Source organism: Eschrichtius robustus, chromosome 2 (assembly GCF_028021215.1).
Source record: "Eschrichtius robustus isolate mEscRob2 chromosome 2, mEscRob2.pri, whole genome shotgun sequence".
In the NCBI taxonomy this organism is placed as follows: Eukaryota; Metazoa; Chordata; class Mammalia; order Artiodactyla; family Eschrichtiidae; genus Eschrichtius; species Eschrichtius robustus.
In genome coordinates this window covers 125,521,643-125,545,941 of record NC_090825.1, presented here as the reverse complement: position 1 = coordinate 125,545,941, position 24,299 = coordinate 125,521,643, and the positions used below count along the sequence as shown (strand labels likewise).

Below are 24,299 nucleotides of genomic sequence, written 5' to 3'. Positions count from 1 at the left end.
AGCTGCCTTCCCACACCTAGCACAAAGTGCAATTTTTAAAGTTCTAAGCCCAAGTACCACTTTAAAAAAAAGGGAACAGAGGGAATTATGAGACCCAGACATTAGATCTAATTAATAATAAACCACAAACAAGACTTTTAGCTATCTGAGGCAGTATGGCCTTGTCGTTAGGAACATGGGGCTGTGAAGTCCTGTTCTGGGTTCAAATTCTAACCCCACAACTTAAAACCAGTGTGACCTCGGCCACTTCATGATGTGCTCTCACAATGCCACAACTTCCTCATTAGTAAAATGTTACTGTAAAACCAACTTTAAATGTTGTCATGAGAAACTAAACTAAATGACATCTGTAAATCACTTAGTACAGTTTTCTCACATTGTAAGTGTTTAACACATGGTAGATACTACCAAAGCAGTGGGAACTTCTGATTCTGAAGACACAATCAACAGAAACTTGACCAAAAATGTCAGGAAAAAAAAATCCAGTAGCTTTAGCAGGGGAGCTAAAGCAAATATGGAAACTGGGGCATATAAAAACTGCTACCTCAACTAGAGCTGGATCAGTGGAAAGAAGGGTTAACAGCAGTGGAGAGACTTAAGTTCTAGTTCACACACAAACTCCTTGGACAAATCACGTACCCTCTCTGTGCTTCCACCTTCTAATCTACAAAAAGGAGATTCTGATAGTTGCTCTACTTACCCTTTGGGGCTCCTAGAAGGATCTGAGAAAAGGGACGTAAGTGTACTCTGTAAACTGGAGAGTACAATTCTCATAAATATATCATTACTAGATCCTAGCTTGGCAGCTGATCAAGCTGGGTAGTGACCATAGTCAGAAGAGGAGTCTGCCAGAACCCTCTGGGTAACCAGCTGTTTTCTGTTCGCCAGTGATATGAGGCTAACATGTATTGAGGGTTGCCTAGGTACCAGGCATTGTGCACTTTATCTCTTTAACTCTTCCTGATATTTGTAAGAGACAGGTATTCTCATTATCCCCATTTTACAGCTGGGGAGACTGAAGGTCGTAGTGGCCAAAAGAGCCAGAAGGAAATGGAGAGATCCTACAGTAGTCCTCACCCTGGTCTGTGGATCTGTGCCAACCATGACAAAGTGTTTACATGATAATGGCAAATCAGACAAAGTAAGGCAATATAGTGAGCTTTTCAGTTTGACATAAGCTACCTTTATTCTGTTTTAAGGTATACCTAGTATTCTGAGATTATATTTACTACGTTTGTTAAAATTTCTTTTATAAAATGGTAGTAAAAGTGGATGGGAGTTCCTTTTTTGAATTTCCTAGCTTGGCCAAATGAAAAGCCAGTTACCCTATATCATTCCTGCCAATTTCTTTTTTTGAGGGGGGGAGAAATTTTACTGGTCCTTAAAGTTCTAAAGTCTGGGAACTCTTCATTTCATATTACATTGGAAGCTAGTGGAAGGCTCAGCTGTTCCTGTCTTATTTGGTTGACCTGTGTGCTGTTTTCCCACAGGAAGAGGAAAATGTAAGGCCTGGAAGGAATATGAGAGGGAAGAAAAGGATGAACTCAATTTACACCAGGGAGAAAGCATTGAGATCATCGGCTTTGTCATTCCTGGGCTTCAGTGGTTCATTGGGAAGTCAGCGCTCTCAGGAGAAGTGGGCTTTGTCCCCACCAGGAACATAGATCCTGATTCTTATTCCCCAATGTGAGTATGACACACAGACCCTCTGGGATGTGCTGGAGCAGGGCTACCTTCCCCAGTGGTCCTGCCGCATTCTGAGCAGGTTTGAAGATGAGCTTCAGGGTTTCCTGGTATCATGAACGCAGAGGAGCACATTCTGACAATCAAGGCGACATGAGGAGTGATAGGAAAGAAAATATGAGTGATCAGGGAAGGAGTCAGTTCAGTTCATTTCAGCAGATGGTCATTGAGGCCTTCCTCTGTGCAAGGAGAGAAGCACACCCCCCCAAACCCAGGGCCTGCTCTTAGCCCTTCCCACCCAATCAAGGGGCCCCATCAGGGGAGTACACACACAGGGACCTATAGACTCCAGCTTAGTGAATGGAGAGACCCTCCCACGTAGGTCTGTCTGCTGAAAGCTTAATGTATGGGAAGGCAGTGTTGGCCAGGATGGCGGAGTGCCTCTTTTACTCTTTCCTGCCTTAAGTACAGAAGGGCTGGTTCTGAGGAGCAGAGCCACCACATGACCAGTCAGCAGCAGGTGGCCAGCCTGCTCCCTCCACCCTGTCGTGGAGTGCTGGAGTACTGCCCGGTCTCTCTGGGTGGGCATCCTGCACAGGGATAGCAAACAGTAGAAAGCCTGGGCCCAGGAAGTACAAGAGGGAACACAGAGTTGGTGGCTAACCTTGAGACACTGTAGCCCACCACATGGGGAAAACACGGCCCAAGCAATGCCTAAGGCTCTGAACACTCCGACTGGAACTCCTTCCCTTGTGGAAAGAGCCACTAAGGAGAGTGGACCAAGGGCAGAAGCTCCCTCTGAGCCCTGTCCTTTTTAGGGAGAGGGGAGAGAAGGTCATTTTCCCTACACAGAAATGTGGGAACCCAGGTACCTCTATAAGAAGAAGATCACTCACTATGCTCCTGGGGAGGTATGGAGAGCGATGGGAGTTTAGAAGGAGATAAAGGGTGTCAAGAGAACTTTCCTCAAAAAGGTAACATGTGAGTTCAGCTTTGCATGGTGTAAGACATTTCAACAGACGTCAATAGGGAAAGGAGGTCACAGGTAGGAAAGTAAGGGGGATGTTGAGGAACGATTCATGTTGTTGGGGGCGGGTCACCAGGAGGGTGCTAGTGTGGCAAAGGCTCAGCAGGGCCATGATGTGAAAGACAGGAAACGCCTATGCCGTGGGCCTGTCCTTCACCTGGCAGGGCATGAGGAGCCACTGAATGTATCTGAGCAAGGGTGACATGATGTGACTGGGACTTCTGTTTAGGAAGCCAACCCTGGCTTTGGGTGAGGTGTGCATGGTCAGGGGAGAGCCTGGATGTAGGGGACCAATGAGAAGGCTGAGGTTAGGGGCATTTGGGAAGGGGCAAGGGGAATGCAGAGGAGAGGGCACTGCTAGGACCAGTCAACAGACTTCAGAGATTCTGGGAGCTTACAAATATGGATACCTGTGTTCTGCCCCCAGCCGTTCATTCTCATTGGTCTGCGTGGGGCCTGGGCACCCATGGTTATAAAAGCTCCCCAGGTGGGGACTTCCCTGGTGGTCCAGTGGTTAAGACTTTGCCTTCCAGTGCAGGGGGTGTGGGTTCAATCCCTGGTCGGGGAGCTAAGATCCCACATGCCTTGTGGCCAAAAAACCAAAACATAAAACAGAAGCAATACTGTAACAAATTCAATAAAGACTTTAAAAATGGTCCACATCAAAAAAAATCGTTAAAAAAAAAAAAAAAGCTCCCCAGGTGGGGCTAGTGTGCAGCCCAGGTGAGAACTGCTAAAACTACCCCCTCAATTTACTGCAGGAGTAGGTGAGGACCCCAGGAGTGAAACAGCTGAACCATGGCTTGGGTCTGGAATCACAGATTGCTGATGTTAAATCTAGGGTTCTTTTTCAAAAACAGAGTCCTGCAGCTGAGGTCCTAGTGAAAGGAAGGAAGAATAAAGAGAACAGACTCCGTTGGGAAGAACCATTTATAGAGCAGAGGAAGAAAGAATGTATCAGAGGAAGAAAGAAGGACGGCTGAGCGGGAGGAACCAGCCATGTGGGAGGTGGGGGATGCTTAACACTGTGGAAGGCCTTTGAAATTGACCATTGAGAAGTCACTAGCCCTGGGGAGGTCACTGGTCATTGGGCGGCAGCATAGGTCAGTAATAAAGAATTCCAGAGCCAGACTTCCTGGAAGACATTTATGGCCATGTGAGCACATCGTGTGTTTCCATTAGCTTACCAGCTGGGTGACTTTGGATATGTTAATTTGTTTCTCTAAGCTTCAGTTTTCTCTTCTGTAAAATGCAGACAGTATTAGTATTTGCCCATAAGATTGTCTTGCGTTGAAATGAGCTGATACATGTAAAACACTTAGAATGGTGCCTGGCACATTGTGTGTGTGTGTTTGTGTGTGTGTGTTTGTGTGTGTGTATGATCAATATGCATTAACTCTTAGTGCTGTTACTGTTGTGGGTGGTAATCTCTAAGAGGCAGTTTTAACAGGATACTGGGGGCAGGTGTCAGATTTAATCAGTTATATTGAACTTCTGTACCTCATATCATGCCTCAAATGACAATAACCCAGTACTACTAAATTAATCTGATCATCACATTTTAGCTGGCTTAGTTGTACAGGACACACTCACCCTGCAGAATATCATCCCCTGTATCCAAGTGGTGGCAGGAAACCTTCTCCTTACTTGCACAGAGTTGCCTGTTGGCCTCTACCTGGTCACCTGTGGGACCCCATGCACCAGAGATTGCGCATTCGGTAGGGAAGGGGAAAGTGGACAGGAGACAGAGGGGTGGGAGAGGGAGAGAAGAGGAGAAATGGCTGATTGCACACTCTAGAAATCACTCTCTAGATTACAGATACCCCTGAAACACAGCAATTGGAGGAAAACCCCACAAACAACCTGCCAGCAGCAGCCAGGGTGTGGAAGTCCTGGGAACCAGCCCTGTGTGCTGTGCTGTCCCTGTGATCAGGCCACTGGGTGTCACTCTTAGTCTGTGTTCGTTTAGGGTCAGGTTTCTGAAGACGGTCCAGCATTTGCTGAAATCTCCATCCTCTTCCCCCAGCTTCCCTCCCTGTGCTGGTGTATTACTCCCTGAAGTGTTTGTACCCTGTTTGTACATATGTATGCATGTATGAATGTATATATGTATGCATGCATGTATTCTTTGATTTATTGATTTAACCAAATTGGCAGTGTACTGAGAATGAAATTTCTCAGAAGCTGTTTTCTGAGTCAGATTTAGTCTTTGCCTCTGACACATGGGAAAGGGATCCTGCTTATCCGCGGAAGCAAATTTTTGTGGGTTTCCTTTTTTACAGCCCAGATTTCAACATCAGCTACCTAATTTCACAGCAACAGCAGCTGGAAAACCCATTCTTAAACCTCAGGCAGACCTTCTATCCGAATAGACAAAGTGTTTGTATTTGGCCAGAGTGACTTTGAAGACTCTCAGTAGCCCTGTGTGGAGCACGTCAGCCTGCCGTATTTCTAGAAGCTCTGCCACACTCCTTCTAAGCCTGTCTCCATGCTGGGAAAGTCCTAATGTAATTTGTCAAGCTTCTTAGACTCTAAGTATCTGGGACTCAGGACGTTAGCAGATCAGCCATGAGGCAGTGGACACAGAGGCAGAAGACCTCAGCTTCAGTGTCAGCTTTACCACTTTCTAGCTGTGTAATCCTGAGCGTGTCACTAAATTACTTTCTGCATCTTCATCTATAAATATGGATAAAAATACCTACATCATAGGGTTATTATGAAGAGTAAATGAAATAGTAAATTCAGGAATGCTTTGTAAAATGCAAGTGTTCTACAGAAATTTGGGATCATATTCTTTTTATCTCAAATGAGTTTAGATGTAGAATTCAATTACATGCTCTTTTGAGGATGGAAGCTCTTAGAGTGCTGGGGAGAATCTGGAGGTCAAGCCAGAGAGATGGGGGTTCAGTAAGTGTGGTGTCAAGAGCCATAGATGTCAGGACACAGCTTTAGTGCCAGTTCTGCCACTAATTAGAGGTATGACCTTGAGCAGTTCACATTAATGGCTAGCTTTCTCATCACTGACTTTCAAATTGCATTTATCTGAGCTGTGGGGACAATGGGTAAGTGGCAGACCACGGCACTCCGTCCCAGACCCTCCCTTAACCCTGCTTGAAAGAGAGAACCTCTTCTTACATCCTGCTTACATCCTGCTCTACGGCTCCCTAACCACCAACTTTATTTTTCTGTGCCTCAGTCTCTTCCTCTGTAAAAAGGGGATAAGAATAGTACCTGTATCATAGGGCAACTGCATAGATTAAATGAGTTAATAGTGTGTGATTCATAATAAGCCCCCCCCAAGTGTTAGCTGTTATTAACTCTTGGGCTTCTAAGTTATTTTTGTTTTAAAACTGGATTCTGAAGTTTAAAGAATATTTAGAACTGAAAGAGATATTAAGTGTTGTCCAGATAGGTACTGGACTGAATACTTACCAAGGCACTTCTAATTTTCATATTCTTTGATTCTATGACAGACCTCTAGTGAGCAAATTAGTTTTAACAATTAGTTTATGCAATAGAGTGAGTATACAGAACTCTATAATCATTTCTTCCAGCCCCCTGGCCCTCCTTCTACCCCCTTCCCACACCTTAGCCTTCTTTCTCTATCTTAATGCTACATAACACTGTTCTGTGTCATGGAATCAGATGTCAACATCCAATGTGAAAGGTTCGTTCTGACCATAGTCAAGTTTTCTCCATTGTTCCTCTAGATTGTGTCATTAGTCCCGAGTGTTTTCTTGAAATAACCTGTCAAAGAAACATCTTTTAATGGTCCTTTTCCAACTCTTACATTTAGGGCAGCCAGTTCCTATTTCTTCCCTTAAAAATGGTCACCATGTGGTCTCAAAGAATGGGTAGGAGTCGAAGGAAAGAGCTTTGTTTTTCTTGGGAGGTGCAGTTTTGACAGGAGGGGTGTTTTCATTGCCACTTTGATCAATTCAGCAACGGCGTAGGTCAGTTCTGCACAGGTGAGGTGCTACCAGCTCTTCTTCCTTGGCAGTATAGATAAATACATTATACAACAGTGAGATGAGGAGTCTGAGTTCAGCTCTGGGCACGTGGGTTGATGGCTTCTCTGTGTCCTTCACTACATCCTAGGGCGAAAAGAGAAGGGGTCGTGTCTGGAACCTTGCACTGATCTGTGTCCATGTCTTTTGCTTCAATACAGGAGCAAGAACTCCACCTTTTTCAGTGATGAGGAAAGATGCTCTCTGGGGGTCCCGGGAAGTGACAGGAAAGCTGAGTGTGCCAGCTTCCTCCACATGCTTGCTCAGACTGACATAACATCTGTCTACCGGCTTAGTGAGTGATCGCTCCTCAGACCCTGTGAAAGCCCAAGCTCCTCAAGATTAAGGGAGTGTTCCTAACTAGAAACAGAATATCTCTAAAGTATAATCCTATGCACGAATGTGAGGCTATGACCACAGTTGAGTTGATGACCTGGGTCATATTTGATTAGCAGCATTTTCACTTTGCATTTCAGACAGTTCTGGGGTTGAGGGGGACTTGCTGCCTAGAAACTCTGAGATGTGATGAAATCAACTCCGCTATAGCATGGGAGGCTGGCCATACTGAGCCTCCCATTCTAATCCTGGAGAAGAAAACTTCCTGAATTGTGGCTGAGGGTTTTCCTTCTAGGGCTGAAGTATGTCTGGCTTCCCAGTAATAAAGGTGGAGGCATAGAATGTCATAGCTAGAAGGACCCTAAGAGATGACTTGTCTTATTTTACAGATTAGGAAACTGAGGCCCAAGTGAATTAGTGCCTGAGCCAGGATAAAAACTGCCCTCCCCTATCTTCTCATCAGGACAATCCCTACTTCACCACACTGCCCCTGACACAAAATGACATTGGACTGTTGGGTGTGTTAGCTTTGGGTGGGTGAGGGACCTCAGTGCCTAGCACAGTTTTCAGCAGTGTCTGAATGACTGACTGAGTGAATGAATGATACTCTTTTCTTTTACTTTGGGAGGGGCCCACTGCTCTGTGTCAGGAAGTGCATTCTCTGACAGGGTTTGAGGAAGGATTCCTGTTTCTCCTATCTCTTCAGTGATGGTGATGTTGTGTCTACTCCTGTATGGCCAGATTAGATGGCACGCATTTCATGGGTGCAGCCAGAGATTCTGCAGAAGGGACCCTCAGGCCAGCTCCCAGAGCAGAGGTGGGAATTGGAGAGTTTCTCCCAGGCACAGGAACATTTGTGAAGAGCACCTCACCCAGGCATCAGCACCAGCCCTGGCAACACTTTCTTGCCACAAGCCGATCACACTGCCCCACCAGGCTGAGCCAGGAAGCTGAAGCTATGAATGCAGCCCGGTAGGCAGGAGGTCTGAAAAGTCTAAAAATCAAGGACTACTTGGGGTCTGCCTTGAAGGCAGGGTGGCTACAGGCTTGGATCCAGGGTATCTGCCAATCGTTGATCCAGTGGTTGAGAGAGGTCCAGGGGCAGGTCTCAGGCAGCCCATTAGCTCTTATCTACAGACCAGGAGTGCAGCTCTGCTGGGTGCAGGGCTATGCTTTATGACTGCACAGGCTATCCCTGGCACCAAGGCAACCAGCAGAGGGTGCATCCTATTGGTAAATTCCAATTCCCCCAAGGCCTATGCCCTGTAATTCTTCTTCCCAGAGGAAGCATTTTTTTGGTAACTCATGCATCATTGTGCTCTCGGTGGTCCTGGCCTGCAGAGAAATGACTGCATAAGACTGGCACGTGTTCCGCAACATCAGGGAGGGCCAGGTGCATGAACAGCTCTCCAGAGCCCAGCTCTCTAGCTCTGCTGTGTTTGGCTGCGGGACCTTTGGGGGTTGCAGATCTTAAGTATGTGCAATGACACTTACAGAAGAAGCCTTCCATAGAGAATAGCAAGTGGAGGCTTGACTTGGTGAGGGGCCTGCTACCCTCAAAGTACACCGGAGAGCTCAGAGTGCAGGCACAGGTGGCTGGCTATTGCTTCTTTGCCAGGAAGAGGTAGAATCTTCTTTCTAGCAGCCCCTGTCCTATGGAGCATGAACCTGGCCTTCGCCTCCACAAGCTCCACTGTGGCTGCTTTAGCCAAGGGGGTCACCTTCTTTGCTGCCAAACCCCAGGTTGTCTTCTTGGTTCTCACCTTGTCTTATTTCACTTTTGTTATGTTAGGTGGCTGCACCATAAGCCACCTTGGTCTCTGTGACTCCTCTTTTCTCTTTACAGACTGCCTTTTCAGTCTCCTTCATTGGCTCCCATCTGCAAGTAAATGCTGAAGTTTTTCTGGCTCATTCACAAATCCCCTCTCCCCACTCCTCCCCCACCTGCTTTGTGTTTCCTTCCAAATCCTTCTTCTGGGACTTTGACCCACTCTTTGTGACCTGTTGTCAGTCACAGATCCATATTTGCAAGTCTCCACTTTTCTCCTTGGCCGCAGATCTATTTCATTCTCTGCTAGAGCTCCTGCAAGTACCACAAACTCAAAACGTCTAAAACCGCTCAAGATTGTCCCTTCTCCCACCTCATCCCACCAAGGTACTTCAGGGAACAAAACTTAGGAACCGCAGATGATTCTTTACCTTATTTTCTTCATTATTTACATTTGGTCACCTCATCCTGTCAAATTTACAAAGCACATTGTGCACACTGAATCTGTCTGTTGAGTGGATGGATGATGAATGAATGGAGGAAGGAAGAAGGAAGGCTGTACACACATAAATGGGAGGCAGTGCCACGTGCCACAAAGTGCACTGCCCTTGGAGTTCTGTTCATGGCTTTGTCATAAACTTGCTGAGACATTTGGGCCTTCAGATTCCACCTCCTGCCCCCCGACCCATACCCACACCTCTTGTCATAGAGCTCATGTTTCTGGCTTTTCTTCTCTGACTCTGTTCTCATTTCTACCTCAGTTCCCAACTGTAAGGTGAGTGGGTTAAACAAGATGATCTTCAGGTCCCTGCAGCATTGATGGTGAAGGGAAGATGCTGCCTAGTACCTTAGGGATGGCAGATGGTCTGAAACTGAGACACAAAGTGTCCTAAGGGTCCACTGGTCAGGGAGCACCTGTAGGCATAAGCATACTGGGCCATTCTGACCTAACATAGGTTCGTCCTTCATCTCTATCCAGGTGGGTTTGAATCCATCCAGAGTCTTCCAAACGATCTGAGCGGTGAGTAGAGATCATGCTGAACCTGACCTCCAGTCCTGCAGGATAGCGTCCTGTCCTCTTGCCAAGAGCTGGCCACCATAGTTGCAGGTACTTAGGGTTGCTCAATTCTGCCTGTCCTTTACAGCGTCCCAGCCCGAAGGCTTCAAGGAGACCCGGCCTGGTGGAGCCTGGGAGGAGCATCAGGCCGTGGGCTCCAGACAGTCCAGCAGCTCCGAGGACTCCAGCCTAGAGGAGGAGCTCCTTTCAGCCGCCTCAGACACCTATCACCTGCCAGAGCCTGATGACCTCGATGACCCGGAACTGCTCATGGACCTGAACACCGGTCAGGAGGAGGAGGAGGCTGAGAACTTCACCCCCATATTGGCTTTTCTGGATCACGAGGGTTATGCTGACCACTTTAAGAGCCTCTATGATTTTTCCTTCTCTTTCCTCACGACATCCTTTTACAGCTACTCTGAGGAGGATGAGCTCGTGGCCTACCTGGAGGCCTCGAGGAAGTGGGCCAAGCGGAGCCACATGACCTGGGCCCATGCCCGGCTCTGCTTCCTCCTGGGCCGGCTAAGTGTTAGGAAGGTCAAACTCTCTCAGGCCAGGGTGTACTTTGAGGAGGCCATCCACATTCTCAACGGGGCATTTAAGGACCTATCCTTGGTGGCTGCCCTGTACATCAATTTGGCGGCCATCTACCTGAGGCAGAGGCTGAGGCATAAAGGCTCGGGCCTGTTGGAAAAGGCAGGTGCCATGTTGGTCTGCCTGCCTGACCGGGAGTATAGCGCCAAGAGCGAGCTGGATGTGGTGGCCTATGTGCTGAGACAGGGCATCGTGTCGGGCAGCTGCCCCCTGGAGGCCAGAGCCTGCTTCCTGGCCGTCCGATTGCTCCTAAGCCTCGGCCGGCACGACGAGGTCCTGCCCTTCGCTGAGCGCCTGCAGCTCCTCTCTGGACACCCTCCCACCTCGGATGCTGCAGCCACTATCTTGAGTTTTCTCTATGACAAGAAATATCTGCCACACCTTGCAGTGGCTTCTGTCCGGCAACGGGGCACTCAGAGCACCCAAGGGATGGCCCTTCCAATTTGGCAGGTCCGCCTGGTCCTCCAGAATACCACCAAGCTCCTTGGCATCCCCTCCCCAAGCTGGGGTGAAGTTTCTGCCCTGGCGTGCCCAGCACTCAGGCAGGCCCTGGCTGCCTGTGAGGAGCAGGTGGATGAGCGGACCCGGAGGACCCTGTGTCTCATCCTGTCCAAAGTGTACCTCCAGCATAGGTCTCCTGACGGTGCCATCCACTACCTGAGCCAAGCCTTGATGCTAGGCCAGCTGCTGAGTGAGCAGGAAGCTTTTGAGTCTTCCCTCTGCTTGGCGTGGGCCTATCTCTTAGCCAGCCAGGCAAAGAAGGCTTTGGACATCCTCGAGCCACTCTTATACTCCCTGAAGGAGACAGAGAGTGTTACCCGAAAGGGAGTGGTCCATAACCTCCTGGGACTCGCGCTTCAAGGTGAAGGCCGGGTGAACAGGGCAGCCAACAGCTACCTTCGGGCCTTGAACAGAGCTCAGGAGGCAAGGGATGTGCGCAACCAGGCGGTGGCTTTGGCCAATCTTGGCCATCTGACCCTTAAATCCTGGACTCAGCAGCCAGCCAGGGACTATCTTCTGCAGGCTGTGCAACTCTATTCTAAACTCCAGGCCAGCATGGAGACAGACATGGAATTAGTACAGGTGCTTCTCTGGTTGGCCCAAGTTGAGGTCTATCGACGCCAGCTGGCCAGTGGCCGCTTTTGTTATGAAATGGCATTGCTGTTCGGATTAAGGCATCAACACCTAAAGAGTGAGTATATCCCATGCTGCTGGGATGCTTCAGAGAAGAGTGTTAGAAGTTGTTTTTTCCTTTGTCCTATCTCCAGTCATCTCATCCATGTTCCTGCTTTATGTTCAGGTCAGCTTCAGGTCACCAAATCCCTCTGCCATTTCTACAGCTCTGTGTCCCCAAGCCCCGAGGCATGTATCACCTACCACGAGCACTGGCTGGCCCTGGCTCAGCAACTCAGGGACCGGGAGATGGAGGGGAGGCTGCTGGAGTCCCTTGGGCAGCTCTATCGGAACCTAAATACGGCCAGGTGAGTCCAGGCTCAGGGATAATTCTAGAACATCTTTTCTTCCTTAAGGAGAATTAGTGTTCTTTCCCTCACGAAGTCAAGTCCAAATGCACATGATATGTTTATGGCATCGTGGAAAAGAACGTGGTCTCTGCAGCCACATTGCAAACTCAGTGCCATCCATCACTTATTAGCTGTGTGACTTGGGGCAAGTTTTTACACTTCTCTGTGCCTCCGCTTCCTCACCAGTTAATGCACATGGGGCACTTGGAACAGTGCCTGGTAGACAGGGCTCAGTCATGTTGGTTATGTTACAATTACCCGTGTGTTTCTATAACAACCCATCAAGTGAATGTGGCTGAGGGTGCATAATTCAGAGAGGTGGCAGTTACACTGAGGACCGTGGAACCCTCAGGAGGTCTTCGTTACCTGAGGAAGTTGGTATTAGAGGAAGGACCAACGTAAATAAATGCACAGAAAGCAGGGGTGTAAAATTTCACAGTAAAAATTTTTGATTGGAAACTTACCTTTAAAATGAAACTGGAAACGATGAAACTAAGTTTATTTTCACTCTTTAGTTAAGAAGCTTAGGTTATAATCGCAACTATGCACTAAGTTGTAGAATAAATACACAACAAAAGAACTGTTAACTTTTCAGCTTAATTGTGTTGACAAAACTGTATAATAGCACAATTAAACCTCCTTTGTTTTGTGATTGACTTTTAGCACTCTCTTAGAAAGACTCATTTTTGCAAAAATATTCCAAAACTTAACTTTTTATCCAAGCCTTTTTTTTCACCCTTTGATATTTAAATTATTCTCAAGTGGATTATCCTGCCATCTCTTGCTGATTTTCCCTTTTCTATCTGTTTACTGGTCAAATCTGCCTGATCATCATTTGCCAGTGACATGGCCTGCAGTTCTGCTTTCTAACAAGCCTTTAATTTATTCCATTAAATTCTGCATGGTTTGCAAGATATTTAATTTCACTTTGTGACAGATTAGCATTGTAACGTTGTACTCATAATTATGAATGACTTCTAATATAGAGCAGGGATAATTGCTAGTGTTGAGCAGAGAGAGGTGATTGAGGAGAAGCTATTTAAATGACAATTTTTGCTTTTCTAGGCAATGTGGTAACTTGGGCACCTGGTCAATCAGATCACTAATAATCAGATAACGAATTCTCTCTTTCTCTTTCTCTCTCCCATTCTGTCTCCCTCTCCCTCATCTCATCCCTCTCTTATAAGAATCAGGTATCCTCCAAATATCCCGTTGCCTTTAGTCCCAGGAAGGGAGTTTTGGATCCTTGCAGCCTGTGAGGGGACAGGAAGTCTGGCCCCAGCCGTACCATGCTTCTGTTCAGAGCACCCTAGGAGTTTGTATGGTTTTGGAGCAGATCCAGAAGGTAGGCTTGAATTAACCTTAGAGATGAAATAGTCATATATTCATGGTGAGGAATAGTGAGAATGGGCTTTAGGAAAGCTGACTTTTAAGGGACTGGAGTATGGGGGGCAAATATGTGTCAGGTTTATTGCCACCCCTCCCTGTGTACAAGTTCAGTCTCTGATTAATCACTGTCCAGTCCACCTACCCAACTGCCATCCTTTGTTCACAGCCTTCTTCCCACCTCCAGTTGTCAAAACCCACTGAAATCCTAAGGGGGAAGCCAAAGAGTAAGCCCTGGATGCTCTCAACACAGAGTGCAGAGGCCTTTCTTAAGGCAGTGTGAAGGACCACTGGACTTCTTAGGTGATGGGAGTGATAGAGAGGAGAGAAGGAGTGGGGCTGCGCTTGCTCCAAGAAAGCAAGGAAGGAAGGAGGAAGTCACAGGCCACAGAGCAGGGAGAGGAGTGACCAAAACTGGATTAGGAGTCAGGAAACCTGAGCCTGCCATGAGCTAATAACATGTCCTTAAATAAGTCTCTTGGTTGCCCCATTTATAAGGTTAAATTGAATGAGGTGCCTTCTAGTTCTAAAATGTTAGGTCTAGGACCAGCCAGCTGTGCTATGCTGACACCGGCAATAGCCCTATTAGTATAAGAATTCCTCCAGAGAGTCTTGAAGTTTGGAGGCAGATTCTTAAAGATGTGGGGCTTCAAGATCAGAGACCTAAACTTTTTGGGGTTTTGAAAGACTCTGCAGTAGCTTCAGAAGGTCTTGATGTAGGTGACTATAAACTCCATCTGGGCAGACCTCGTGTCTAGCATAGAACAGGGAGACATACATGTTTGTGTGGGCAGCCAAGTAGTTAGTAAATTATTTATTTAGTCCACTAGCTTACAGCCCTGAGCTGCAGGCTGCACACTGACTTGGCTGACTTGGCTGCTGGGGAGGAGATTAAGATGGAGAATGAGGGAGTTTGCCCGAGGAAGCCCTTGGTTTCTTTGCTCAGGATTCAGGTCAGGGAAAAACGGTGCTTGCAACTTGGAGGCAGACTTTCTGGTCTTCAGTGACAATTACAGTCGTCAGACGGCTGTCAGTGGAACCTCAGATGCCCTTTCCAGCCGCCTGTTTCAAACCTGGCCTACAGAGCATTAGCTACAGAACAGAGTGGGTCTTTTCTCAGGGAGTTTGCACTGATAAGGACCCAAATAACAGATAGTGAACTGGAATATCAGGGATTACCACCCAAATCAAAAATAAATATTTTTCCTAAAATTTAAATTGTTTAAAATTCTATTACAATATTTGCTTATGGTAAAAAAAAAAAAAATTAAACCAGTACTGAAGGTTATAGTTGAAAAATAAAGGTCTTATTGCAACCTCCCTTTCCCTAAGACTCTTCAGAAGTAACTACTTAAAGATTTTTAATCCGTCAAGAAATATTCTATACATATGAAAGATTATATATGATACATATTCTCTATATTAAATATATGTTAGGTATATATAATTTGCACATTTTTAGTTACTTAAATGGGATTATGATAGAAGCTCTGTTACATAATATACTCTCATGCTACTTTTTTCATTTAAAAATATCACTATGAAATGTTGATCCAGAATTTTATCCCACTACAGGAGCCCTTCTGATGTACTGGGTACTGTGGTAGATGGTGGGGAATTTAATGGTTAGGAAAACAATTTTCAAAAGAACTGTCCAAAAATGGAGCAGTCTACCCTATGTGGGAGAGAGTGTGTTACCATTACAAGTATTCAAGTAGAGGCTGGTTACTCAGGACTCTTGTAGAAGAATGCCCTGAATTGAGCTTTTTATAATAGCTTTATTGAGATGTAATCATATACCATAAAATTGTCTTTTAAATATACAGTTCAGTGATCTTTAGCATATTCACAGAGTTTTGTAACCATTACCACTGTCTAATTTCAGAACATTTTTATGGCTCCCAAAAGAAACCCTATACCCATTAGTAGTCACTTCTCATTTACCCACCCCTACCTAGCCTGGCAACCACTAATCTACTTTCTGTCTCTATGGATGTGCCAATTCTGAACATTTCATGTAAATGGAATCATACAAGATACGGCCTTTTGTGACTGGCTTCTTTCACTTTGGGTAATGTTTTCAAGGTTTATCCATGTTGTCACATGTATCAGTACTTCATTCCTTTTTATTGCTGAGTATTAGTCTGCTGTGTGGATATATCACATTTACTTATCTAGTCATAAGTTGAAAGACATTTGAGTTGTTGCAACTTTGTGGCTATTATGATTAATGCTGCTGTGTACATTCCTGAACAAGTTTTTGTGTGAATATATTTTTCCACTTCTCTTGTGTGTGTACCTAGGAGCGGAATTTCAGGGTCGTATGGTAACTCTATAGTTGAACTCTTGGAGAACTGCCAAAGTAGCTGCACCATTTTGCATTCCTTTGAGCAACGTATGAGGTCTCCAATGTCTCCACATTCTTGCTAATACTTGTTATTGTGTGTCTTTTTTATTTTAGCCATCCTGTTAGGTATGAAGTGATATCTCATTGTGGGTTTGATTTGCTTTCCCTAATACTAAGATGTTGACCTTCGTTTCATGTGCTTACTGGTCTTTTGTATATCTTTGGAGAAATGTCTCTTTAAATTCTTTGCCCCGTTTTTGTGTTGTTTGTCGTTTAATTTTTGAGCTGTAAGAGTTCTTTATGTATTCTGGTAAAAATCTCTTATCAGATACATGATTTGCAAATATTTTCTCCCAATTCATGTGTTTGCTTTTCACTTCCTAGATGGCATCTTTTGAAGCACAAGTGTTTTAATTTTGATGAAGTTCAGTTTATCTATTTTTTTAATCGTTGCCTAATCCAAGGTCACAAAAATTTACCTCTTTGTTTCCCTCTAAGAGTTTTGTCATTTTAGCCCTTACATTTGGGTCAATCAGCTGTTTTGAGTTAATTTTTGATTATGGTGTGAGATAGGGGTCCAGTTTGATTCTTTTGTGTGAATATCCAGTTGCCCAAGTACCACTTGTTGAAAAAATTATTTTTCCCCATTGAATGTTTTCAGCACCCTTGTTTGAAATCAATTGACCATAAATGTAAGGGTTTATTTCTGGGTGCTAAATTCTATTCCATATATATCTATATGTCTGGCCTATGCCAGACTACACTATTGTGTTTATTATTGCTTCATGGTAAGTTTTAAATTGGGAAGTGTGAGTCTCCCAAACTTGTTATTCTTTTTCAAGGTTGTTTTGGCTATTTTGGGTCCCTTGCCTTTCCATATGAAATTTAGCAACAGCTTTCAATTTCTGCAAAGAAGCCAGCTGGGATTTTGATAGGGATAATGTTGACTCTGTAGATCAATTTGGGTAATATTGCCATCTTAACAGCATCATGCCTTCTAATTCATGAACCTGGAATGTCTTTTCATTTACTTAGGTATGCTTTAACCCCTTTCAACAGTGTGTTGTAGTTTTAGAATATTATTTTTGCACTCCTTTTGTTAAATATTCTGAAGTAGTTTTTGATGCTATTGTAAATGGAATTGTCTTCTGAATTTCACTTTCAGATTGTTCATTGACAGTGTATAGAAATACAGCTGATTTTTGTATGTATTCTTTTTATTTCTGTAATTATTTCTGTTAGTAGTAATGTCACCACTTTAGTTCCTAGTCTTTTATCTTATTTTTCTTGATCAGACTAACAAAAGATTTGCCTTTTAAGAAAGCTTTTAAAAGAACCAACCTTTGATTTTATTGATTTTCTCTACTGTTTTTCTATTCTCTATGTCTTTTTTTCTGATTTAATATTTATTATTTTTCTTAATTGTGCTTGCTTTGGTTTTACTTTGCTCTTTTTTTTTCAAGTGTCTTAAGGTGGAATGTTAGGTTATTGATTTGAGATCTTTCTTCTTCTTTAATGTAAATATTTACAGCTACAAGTTTCTCTCTGATCACTGCTTTCACTCCATTTACTCCAGTTTTGGTGTGTTGTATTTTTGTTTTCATTCATCTCAAAGTATTTTCTAATAGCCCTTGTGATTTCTTCTTTGACCCCTTGGTTATTTAGGAGTGTGTTGTTTAAATTTCACATACTTGTGAATTTCCCAAATTTCCTTTTGTTATCAATTTCTTATATCATTCAATTGTGGTGGGAGAACATACTTTGTATGATTTCCTTTTAAATTTATTGAGAAAGACCTACCATATGGTCTATTCTGGAGGATGTTCCATGTGCACTTGAGAGGAATGTGTATCTGCCATTCATTGCATTGTTTTTAGAGATGTCTGTTAGGTCTAATTGATTTATAGCTAAAGTCTTCTATTTCCTTTTGTTCTTATGTCTAGTTGCTCTATCCATTATTGAAAGTGGGGTATTTAAATCTCCAATTATTGTGGTTGAATTGTCTATTTCTCCCTTCAAGTGTGTCAGCTTTTTCCTCATGTACTTTGAGGCTCTATTTTTAGATGCATTATTTTTCTAACTGTTATGTCTTCCTAATGGAATGACTCTTTTATCATTATAAACTTTTCTTTATTGTCTTTCGTGGCAATTTTGTTATTTTTATCTGATATTAGTATAGCCACTCAAGGTCTTTTTGGATGGTGTATCCAAAAGTTTTCCATACTTTTACTTTTAATCTATTTGTGTCTTTGAAACTAAAGTGTATCTCTTGTAGACAGCATACAGTTGAGTCATATTTTTTGTTATTGTTGTTTTGTTGTTTGTTTTTAAAAATCCATTCTGCCAATCTCTGTCTTTTGAGTGGAGTGGTCAATCCATTTACATTTGATGTAATTACTGGTAAGGTGAGATTCATGTCTGCCCGTTTTGCTATTTGTTTTCTATGTATCTTATATCTTTTGAAAATTCCTCCTTTTCTTCTTTCTTTTGTGTTAAATAGATATTTTCTGCTGTTCCATTTTAACTTTGTCATTTCTTTTACTATGTTTCTTTCAGCTCTTTTCTTAGTGGTTACCCTGGGGATTATAATTAACATCTTAATTTATAACAACCTCAGGGGTTTCCTTGGCATGCACACAGTTTTATACTTGTGTGGTCTTTTAGATTCCTGGGACTACATTGGAACTTTTCAAAGCCTCCAATGGACATTTCATTTCCCAGCTTTTCCTTTTGTTTTTTTGGGTTTTTTTTTTTTTTGTCAGCTTATTGTTTGCTCCAAATGTTTTCACCACCTCAGAGAGCAGCAATGTTAAACAATTGCTGCTGATCTTTTTGGACAAACACCTCAGGGGAAAAGATTGTTTTATACTGAGCGATCTCTGAGTTAGTTTATATAAATCAGGCCCTGTGAGTGGAGGCTTTCAGTGAACTTCCAAGCAGGTAAAATAGTGACAATTCCCTGGGGATAGAACGCTGGGGAATTCCACACTCATTGTGCTCTTTTCAGTGGCTGCTAGGCTGCTTGTTTTCCCAGCTACCATGGTTGAGAGGCTTTTAGTTTTTAAGGCTGTCACAGAGCTGGGGAGAGAAGATGCCTCTAGAGCAACTTAAAAAGCAACAGAAGTCACTATTCTTAAGGAGATTCAGCTGTTGTTCTTGAGTAACCACTCCTTGAATAGTTGCAAGCCTTTTGTTAATTTCCAGAGTTCTGAGAAGTTGGTTGTGACAATTTTTGCTCATGTTCTCATTGCTCTTGTGGGGGATTGATTTTTGGAGGTCCTTAGTTCATCGTTCTGGAAGTTGATCCAGATTAGGATTTTTTAATCCTAGTATTCTATAATTCTGATATCTGAGATTCTTATTTGTATAATTGGGAGGAAATAAACATCCACCTTTCCTCCTTCCCACTAATATGAGCGATACTAAGAGGAAGATGGGAAGTACCTTAGGTGTCAGAGGAAACCTCTGCAAACATAAGGTGGTTATCCCTTTTCAGGATTCTTAGTTCATCAAGGAGAACTCCTATTAATGCTGTATTTATTTAGCATGTATAAATCACCTACTCCTACAAAGCCTTCCTGAAAAAAAAGAAAAGAACAAAGACCAGCTAACAGAGGTAGATTAACAGGTGTTTCCATGCACCTGGAGGTGGTTACTGTAATTTTGCTCTAAGCTTCCTGGTAGCTGAGGTAAAAGGGGAAAAACCATAGGAGGCTCCCACTGTCTGATAAAAGAATATAAACAAATGTATCTGTTGGAGCAAATTTGTTCCTGGCACTGATTTCTAGGAGGAATTTATTAAGTGGGTTTTGATGTAATGGACACATTTTTTCAACTAAACTACCCCCATGGGATTTCCATTCTCAGAAAGCTCAAAGCCATAGCAGGCAAAGGCAGGAAGCGTTCATGGGCGAGATGACAGGCATCTGCAGGGGCGGGTTTGGAGGGAGAGGAAAGAACACTTTCAGCTGAGGGTTGGCGCATCTGTCAGGGAAAACTTCATAAAGGTGATAGCATTTAAAGATGCCCTGGAGGGATAGGAAAGATTCTGAAAAGTGGGAAAGGGTAAGAGAATACCATTTTGGGCCAAGGAAATAGCCATAGCAATGGAAAGGTGAGGATACATTTGAAAGATATTCCGTAGGTTTAACAGACTGAGTTTGATGTTTCTCTAGGTATACGTACTAAAGGAGAGAGAGGACTACAGCCTGTCCCCCAGGAGGGGATGTGGAGGTTGGATGGGGGTAGGGGGTTGCAGTGGGCCTCTGGACTGGCACAGTCAGCATCCGTATTGAAAATGATGGTCATAATAGTAACAGAAGGCATTCAGTGAGCATGCACTGATTACCAAGCAGTGTGCAATCTCAGGATGACCATATGAAGGAGAAAGAGTCGTAGAAATTGAGAACTAAAGAAGTAACTTTCATGAAGCCACACAGCAGAGATTGATATCCAATCTGTGTCTAGAACAAGAGTCAGCACACTAATAAAAACTCAGATAGTAAATGTTTTAGGCTTTCTGTCCATGTAGTCTCTCTCACTACTCTATTCTGCAGTTGTAGTGTGAAAACAGCCATAGATAATATATAAATGAATGTGGCTGTGTCCCCATAAGACTTTGTTTACAAAAGCAGGTGGAAAGCTGGATTTGGCTCATGGGCCATAGTTTGCCAACCCTTGGCCTAGAGTGCTTGTTCTTAACTCCTCTGTATGTATTCTGCCTGCTCAGCCAATAATTTTCACCCTCAATAAGCAGTAGGTGCAGATGACTGTATGGTGAAACCTCTCTGAATTGTATGGATGAGAACGGCCTCATTTGTCATTTGCTCGGACCTCTGCCTGCTATGGAGAGTCCAGACTGCTTATACTACCTGCCTCACTGGTGTTAGCGCAGATCCCTGAATCCTTAATTTAAGGTGGTTTTCACTACCCATTACTGCTTTTTTACTTATTTATATTCCTCCTATTTGAAAGGCTTTCTCTAGGGTTTAGTGATGGTGGGTAGTAAGGGAGAGCAAGTAGATGGTGAAAACTTTGGCTCAGCCTTCAGGATTTTGTCTTGGGACACTTTGCTGTCCCTTTGTTCAGTACCTTCTGAGTCTTGCTTTCTCTCCCTTCAGGGTGATAGCTACAGAATTTAGTTTGATGAAGTTTTTCAGTCTCTCAATGCGAAAGGTCTTTAGGGGGTCTTGTCTTCTGTCTCCAGGTGACACAATACAGACTGTACTCTAGACTGTCTATAGACTCAGTTCTAGAGCTGAACCAGGTGGGGTCCATGAGAACTTTGTGGCTCTATTGGATAGATTCAACAAATACTTGCTGAACGTCTACTATGGCCCAGGCACTGTGCTAAAAACTGGACAAATGAGATATAGTCCCTGAGCTCACAATGCTTATCATCTAGTTCAGGAAGTAGATATTATAATCGCCAGAGGTATCACATAAATGTTGCTAAGTGCCACAAAGGATGTGCATATTATTTTTTAGAAAGAAATGCCTTGCATGCAACAGGTCTTTGCAAAATAATGATTCTTTGCATGTGAATACAATAGTAGCCTATAAGTCATTATTCCTGGCTTTTATTCTTATCCTGTGCATCTTCCGTGGAACTGAAAAAAAAATGCTTCAATGTTTGGTTTTCAGTATAGTTAATATGACTAATCCCTAAGATTTTTAGAATCATAAACAAGGAAAGAATTGCTTTTGCTGACACCTTCTCGTTTGATCACAAGGCTAGGATGTACAGCACCACCCAACTTTTGCCGATGGGGGCGCTTTGTTCAGGGTTTGAGGTAGCTTATGTCCTTCAAAATTTTGAAGTTGTTAAAGTGGTAAAATAAGCAAAACCTTCCCACAAGCTGATTTCTGAGCCAGAAATTGAGCACTGCTTGAGGGTTTGTAGGGGGCTCTGGAGTCCGATTCTCAGGGTTAGATCCTGGGATTTAGATCTCAGGGTTTATTACCTGGTCTGTGTTACTTACGCTTCAAAGCCTTATTTTTCCCATTTGTAAATAGATATGATAATAGTAGTGCCCTCTTAGTGGTGTTGTGATGATTAAATGAAATCATGCACGTAAAGCCCCTAGCACATGCTAAGTGCTCAATAAATGTTAAGTAACATTTGCTGTCATTGCTGTTATTACAAGACAAAACAGCAGAGAGCTCAACATAAAACTTTAGAAACGAGCAGTGCAAACATGGACAAGTTTTTAAAACCCCGCTGGGTTTCTTTATGTACAAAATGAGTTAAGAACTCTCATGGCTTGGGGTTTCTGTGAGGAGTAAATGAGAGAATGTGTACTGAAAGTTTGTATCGCAACACCTGGCCCAGGGTCAGCCCCTTGTGAGTGGCAATTCTCATTATGGAAACAGGATAAGACCAGTTAGTGGAGGCTGGGCTCTGGCCAGAGGTCAGACATTCATCCAGGCAGGGCAGGGATCTGGAAAACCCCAGCAGGGGTTGGTAAGAGGAAGTCTGGGAATGCAGGTGTATTGAGGTCACCTCACCACAGGCTCATGGCTGATGTCCACACAGGAAGGAAGAAACAGGGACTCAGCCACAGAGATTGAACTTTGGGGGCAGGAAAAATGAGAAGAAGAGAAAACTGAGGGTTTGAGAGGAGAGGAGATACCATGCCAGGGCCCAGGCATAGCTGGCCGGGAGTGCATGAAACTTGAGATCAAGACTGAATTCATGCTGTTCCACCAGCCGTGCTCCTTACTTCTTTGATTTGGGAGCTGAGCCACACCTAGAGCCTGCAGGTGGTGGCTGGAGGAGTTGGGGTGCTGGGACATGCCAGGCCAAGCTAGTGGCTTATCTGGTGGGTGATATAGCACAGCCACTGACAGATATAAACACATGGGGTGGTGAATGGTGATAGGAAAGAACCAAGGAAGCTGGAGACCACTTCCCAATTCTAGACCATAAGACACTTGTCTTTTACTGGAGTCATGGATCAGGTATAACACTTAGTGGAGGCAGTGATCTTTGGAAAACCCATGCACATAGAGTCTTTTTTTTTTTTAATATATTTATTTATTTTATTTATTTTATTATTTTTGGCTGCATTGGGTCTTTGTTGCTGCGCACGGGCTTTCTCTAGCTGTGGCGAGCAGGGGTTACTCTAGGTTGCGGTGCGCAGGCTTCTCATTGCAGTGGCGTCTCTTGTTGCGGAGCACGGGCTCTAGGCACACGGGCTTCAGTAGTTGTAGCACGTGGGCTCAGTAGTTGTGGCCGGCGGGCTCTAGAGCACAGGCTCAGTAGTTGTGGTGCACGGGCTTAGTTGCTCCATGGCATGTGGGATCTTCCCAGACCAGGGCACGAACCTGTGTCCCCTGCATTGGCAGGTGGATTCTTAACCACTGCGCCACCAGGGAAGCCCGCACATAGAGTCTTGATAGTGCTATGTGAGCATCTGGGTCTGTGTAAGTCCTGCCTTCCCCCATGGGGTGTTTCCTGGAGAGGAATACTGACCTCCTCTCTTCCACAGTCATAGTGAGCTCAGAGAGAAAAATTCTGAGATCGTAATGCCTGCTCTGTGAGTTGGCTTCTCTGTGATAACCCAAATCTTGCTCCCTGGGGGTCTGGAGAAAACAACCATAGCCCAGGGGTCTCCCAGGACAGCAAATGGTAATAAACAAAAACAGAGCAGGAAATAGGATCAGGATGAGATGTATGGATCCTCTCTTCATTAACTGTTCCGGTGGGAGTAGGGAGAGCAGTAGAGGCCAGGCCTGCAGAACCTGTTAGCCCTGCTTGGCATTTGGTGGGTACGGAGTGGGTGAGAGAAGGACAGGGCTTCCTATAGTAAAGGAGGCCTGTGGTTATCAGGCCAAGGAGGTTGGTGACCACCTCAGCAGAGTATGCAGCTTCTCAGCTCACAGCACAGTCTGAGCAGCAAGTCTGACATTCTGATTCTTGACAGAGGGTGGCCAGTGCCCATCGTTGATGTCAATAAATATCATGTCAAGAGCAGGGCAATAGCGAACACTAGAGTTCTTTCTTCTCAGGACTTACAAGGGCCAAATGCCTGGCACTTTCTGCAGAAGGCTAATAGCTGCCTCATTGCCAAGATGAATCAGGGCCTCATTAGTCACAAGCAATGCTTGTTTCCATCACTGTGCACAAGGGGGCCTGGGGGCTGGGTTGCCCATCATGAGATGGTAGCCATGTTTGATGAGGACCTCCTAACTGTTTACAGACTTGGTGGGTGATGGTCAGTGTTTCTAGAAGGATTTGCATGGTTTGGTGCAGTGGTTCTCAAACTTCAATGCACAGAAGCATAACCTGGGTGTGTCTAAGAAATTCAGATTCCTGGCTTGCTACCATGATGATTCTGATTCAGTCAGTCTGAGGGAGCTCTGGGAGTTTGTGTTTTTAATAAGCTCCACAGGTAATGCTGGTGCAGGTGGGCCATGATTCACAGTGTGAGGAATATGGGTATTGTGGGACGAGTCCTGGACTGGGACTCAGGAGAACAGAGTTCTGGCCTTTGATTGTCCCCAAGTGTGGTGTGCAACCTTGTGCAAGTCAACTCCCATCTCCAGGCCTGTTTTCTCTATAGAAAAAGA

General features: G+C 44.3%; 1 protein-coding gene across 16 annotated transcripts in view; it reads left to right on the top strand.

The window, feature by feature from the left end:
- The window catches only part of SH3TC2 (SH3 domain and tetratricopeptide repeats 2), a 125,155-nt gene that overhangs the window by 28,539 nt on the left and 72,317 nt on the right, over positions 1–24,299 (top strand). For 12 of the 16 annotated variants that reach the window (XR_011073121.1, XR_011073119.1, XR_011073120.1 and 9 more), the window contains exons 8-12: positions 1,491–1,686; positions 6,879–7,012; positions 9,801–9,842; positions 9,967–11,664; positions 11,773–11,953. Coding sequence is in view for 13 of the 16 variants with exons in the window: in XM_068536153.1 (XP_068392254.1) it covers positions 1,491–1,686; positions 6,879–7,012; positions 9,801–9,842; positions 9,967–11,664; positions 11,773–11,953 (2,251 nt within the window). In the remaining 3 variants the exon portion in view is untranslated. Of the gene's footprint in view, positions 1–1,490; positions 1,687–6,878; positions 7,013–9,800; positions 9,843–9,966; positions 11,665–11,772; positions 11,954–13,182; positions 13,341–24,299 lie in introns of all 16 variants that reach the window. The other 4 variants (XM_068536158.1, XM_068536157.1, XM_068536160.1 and 1 more) reach the window with 2 other exon arrangements.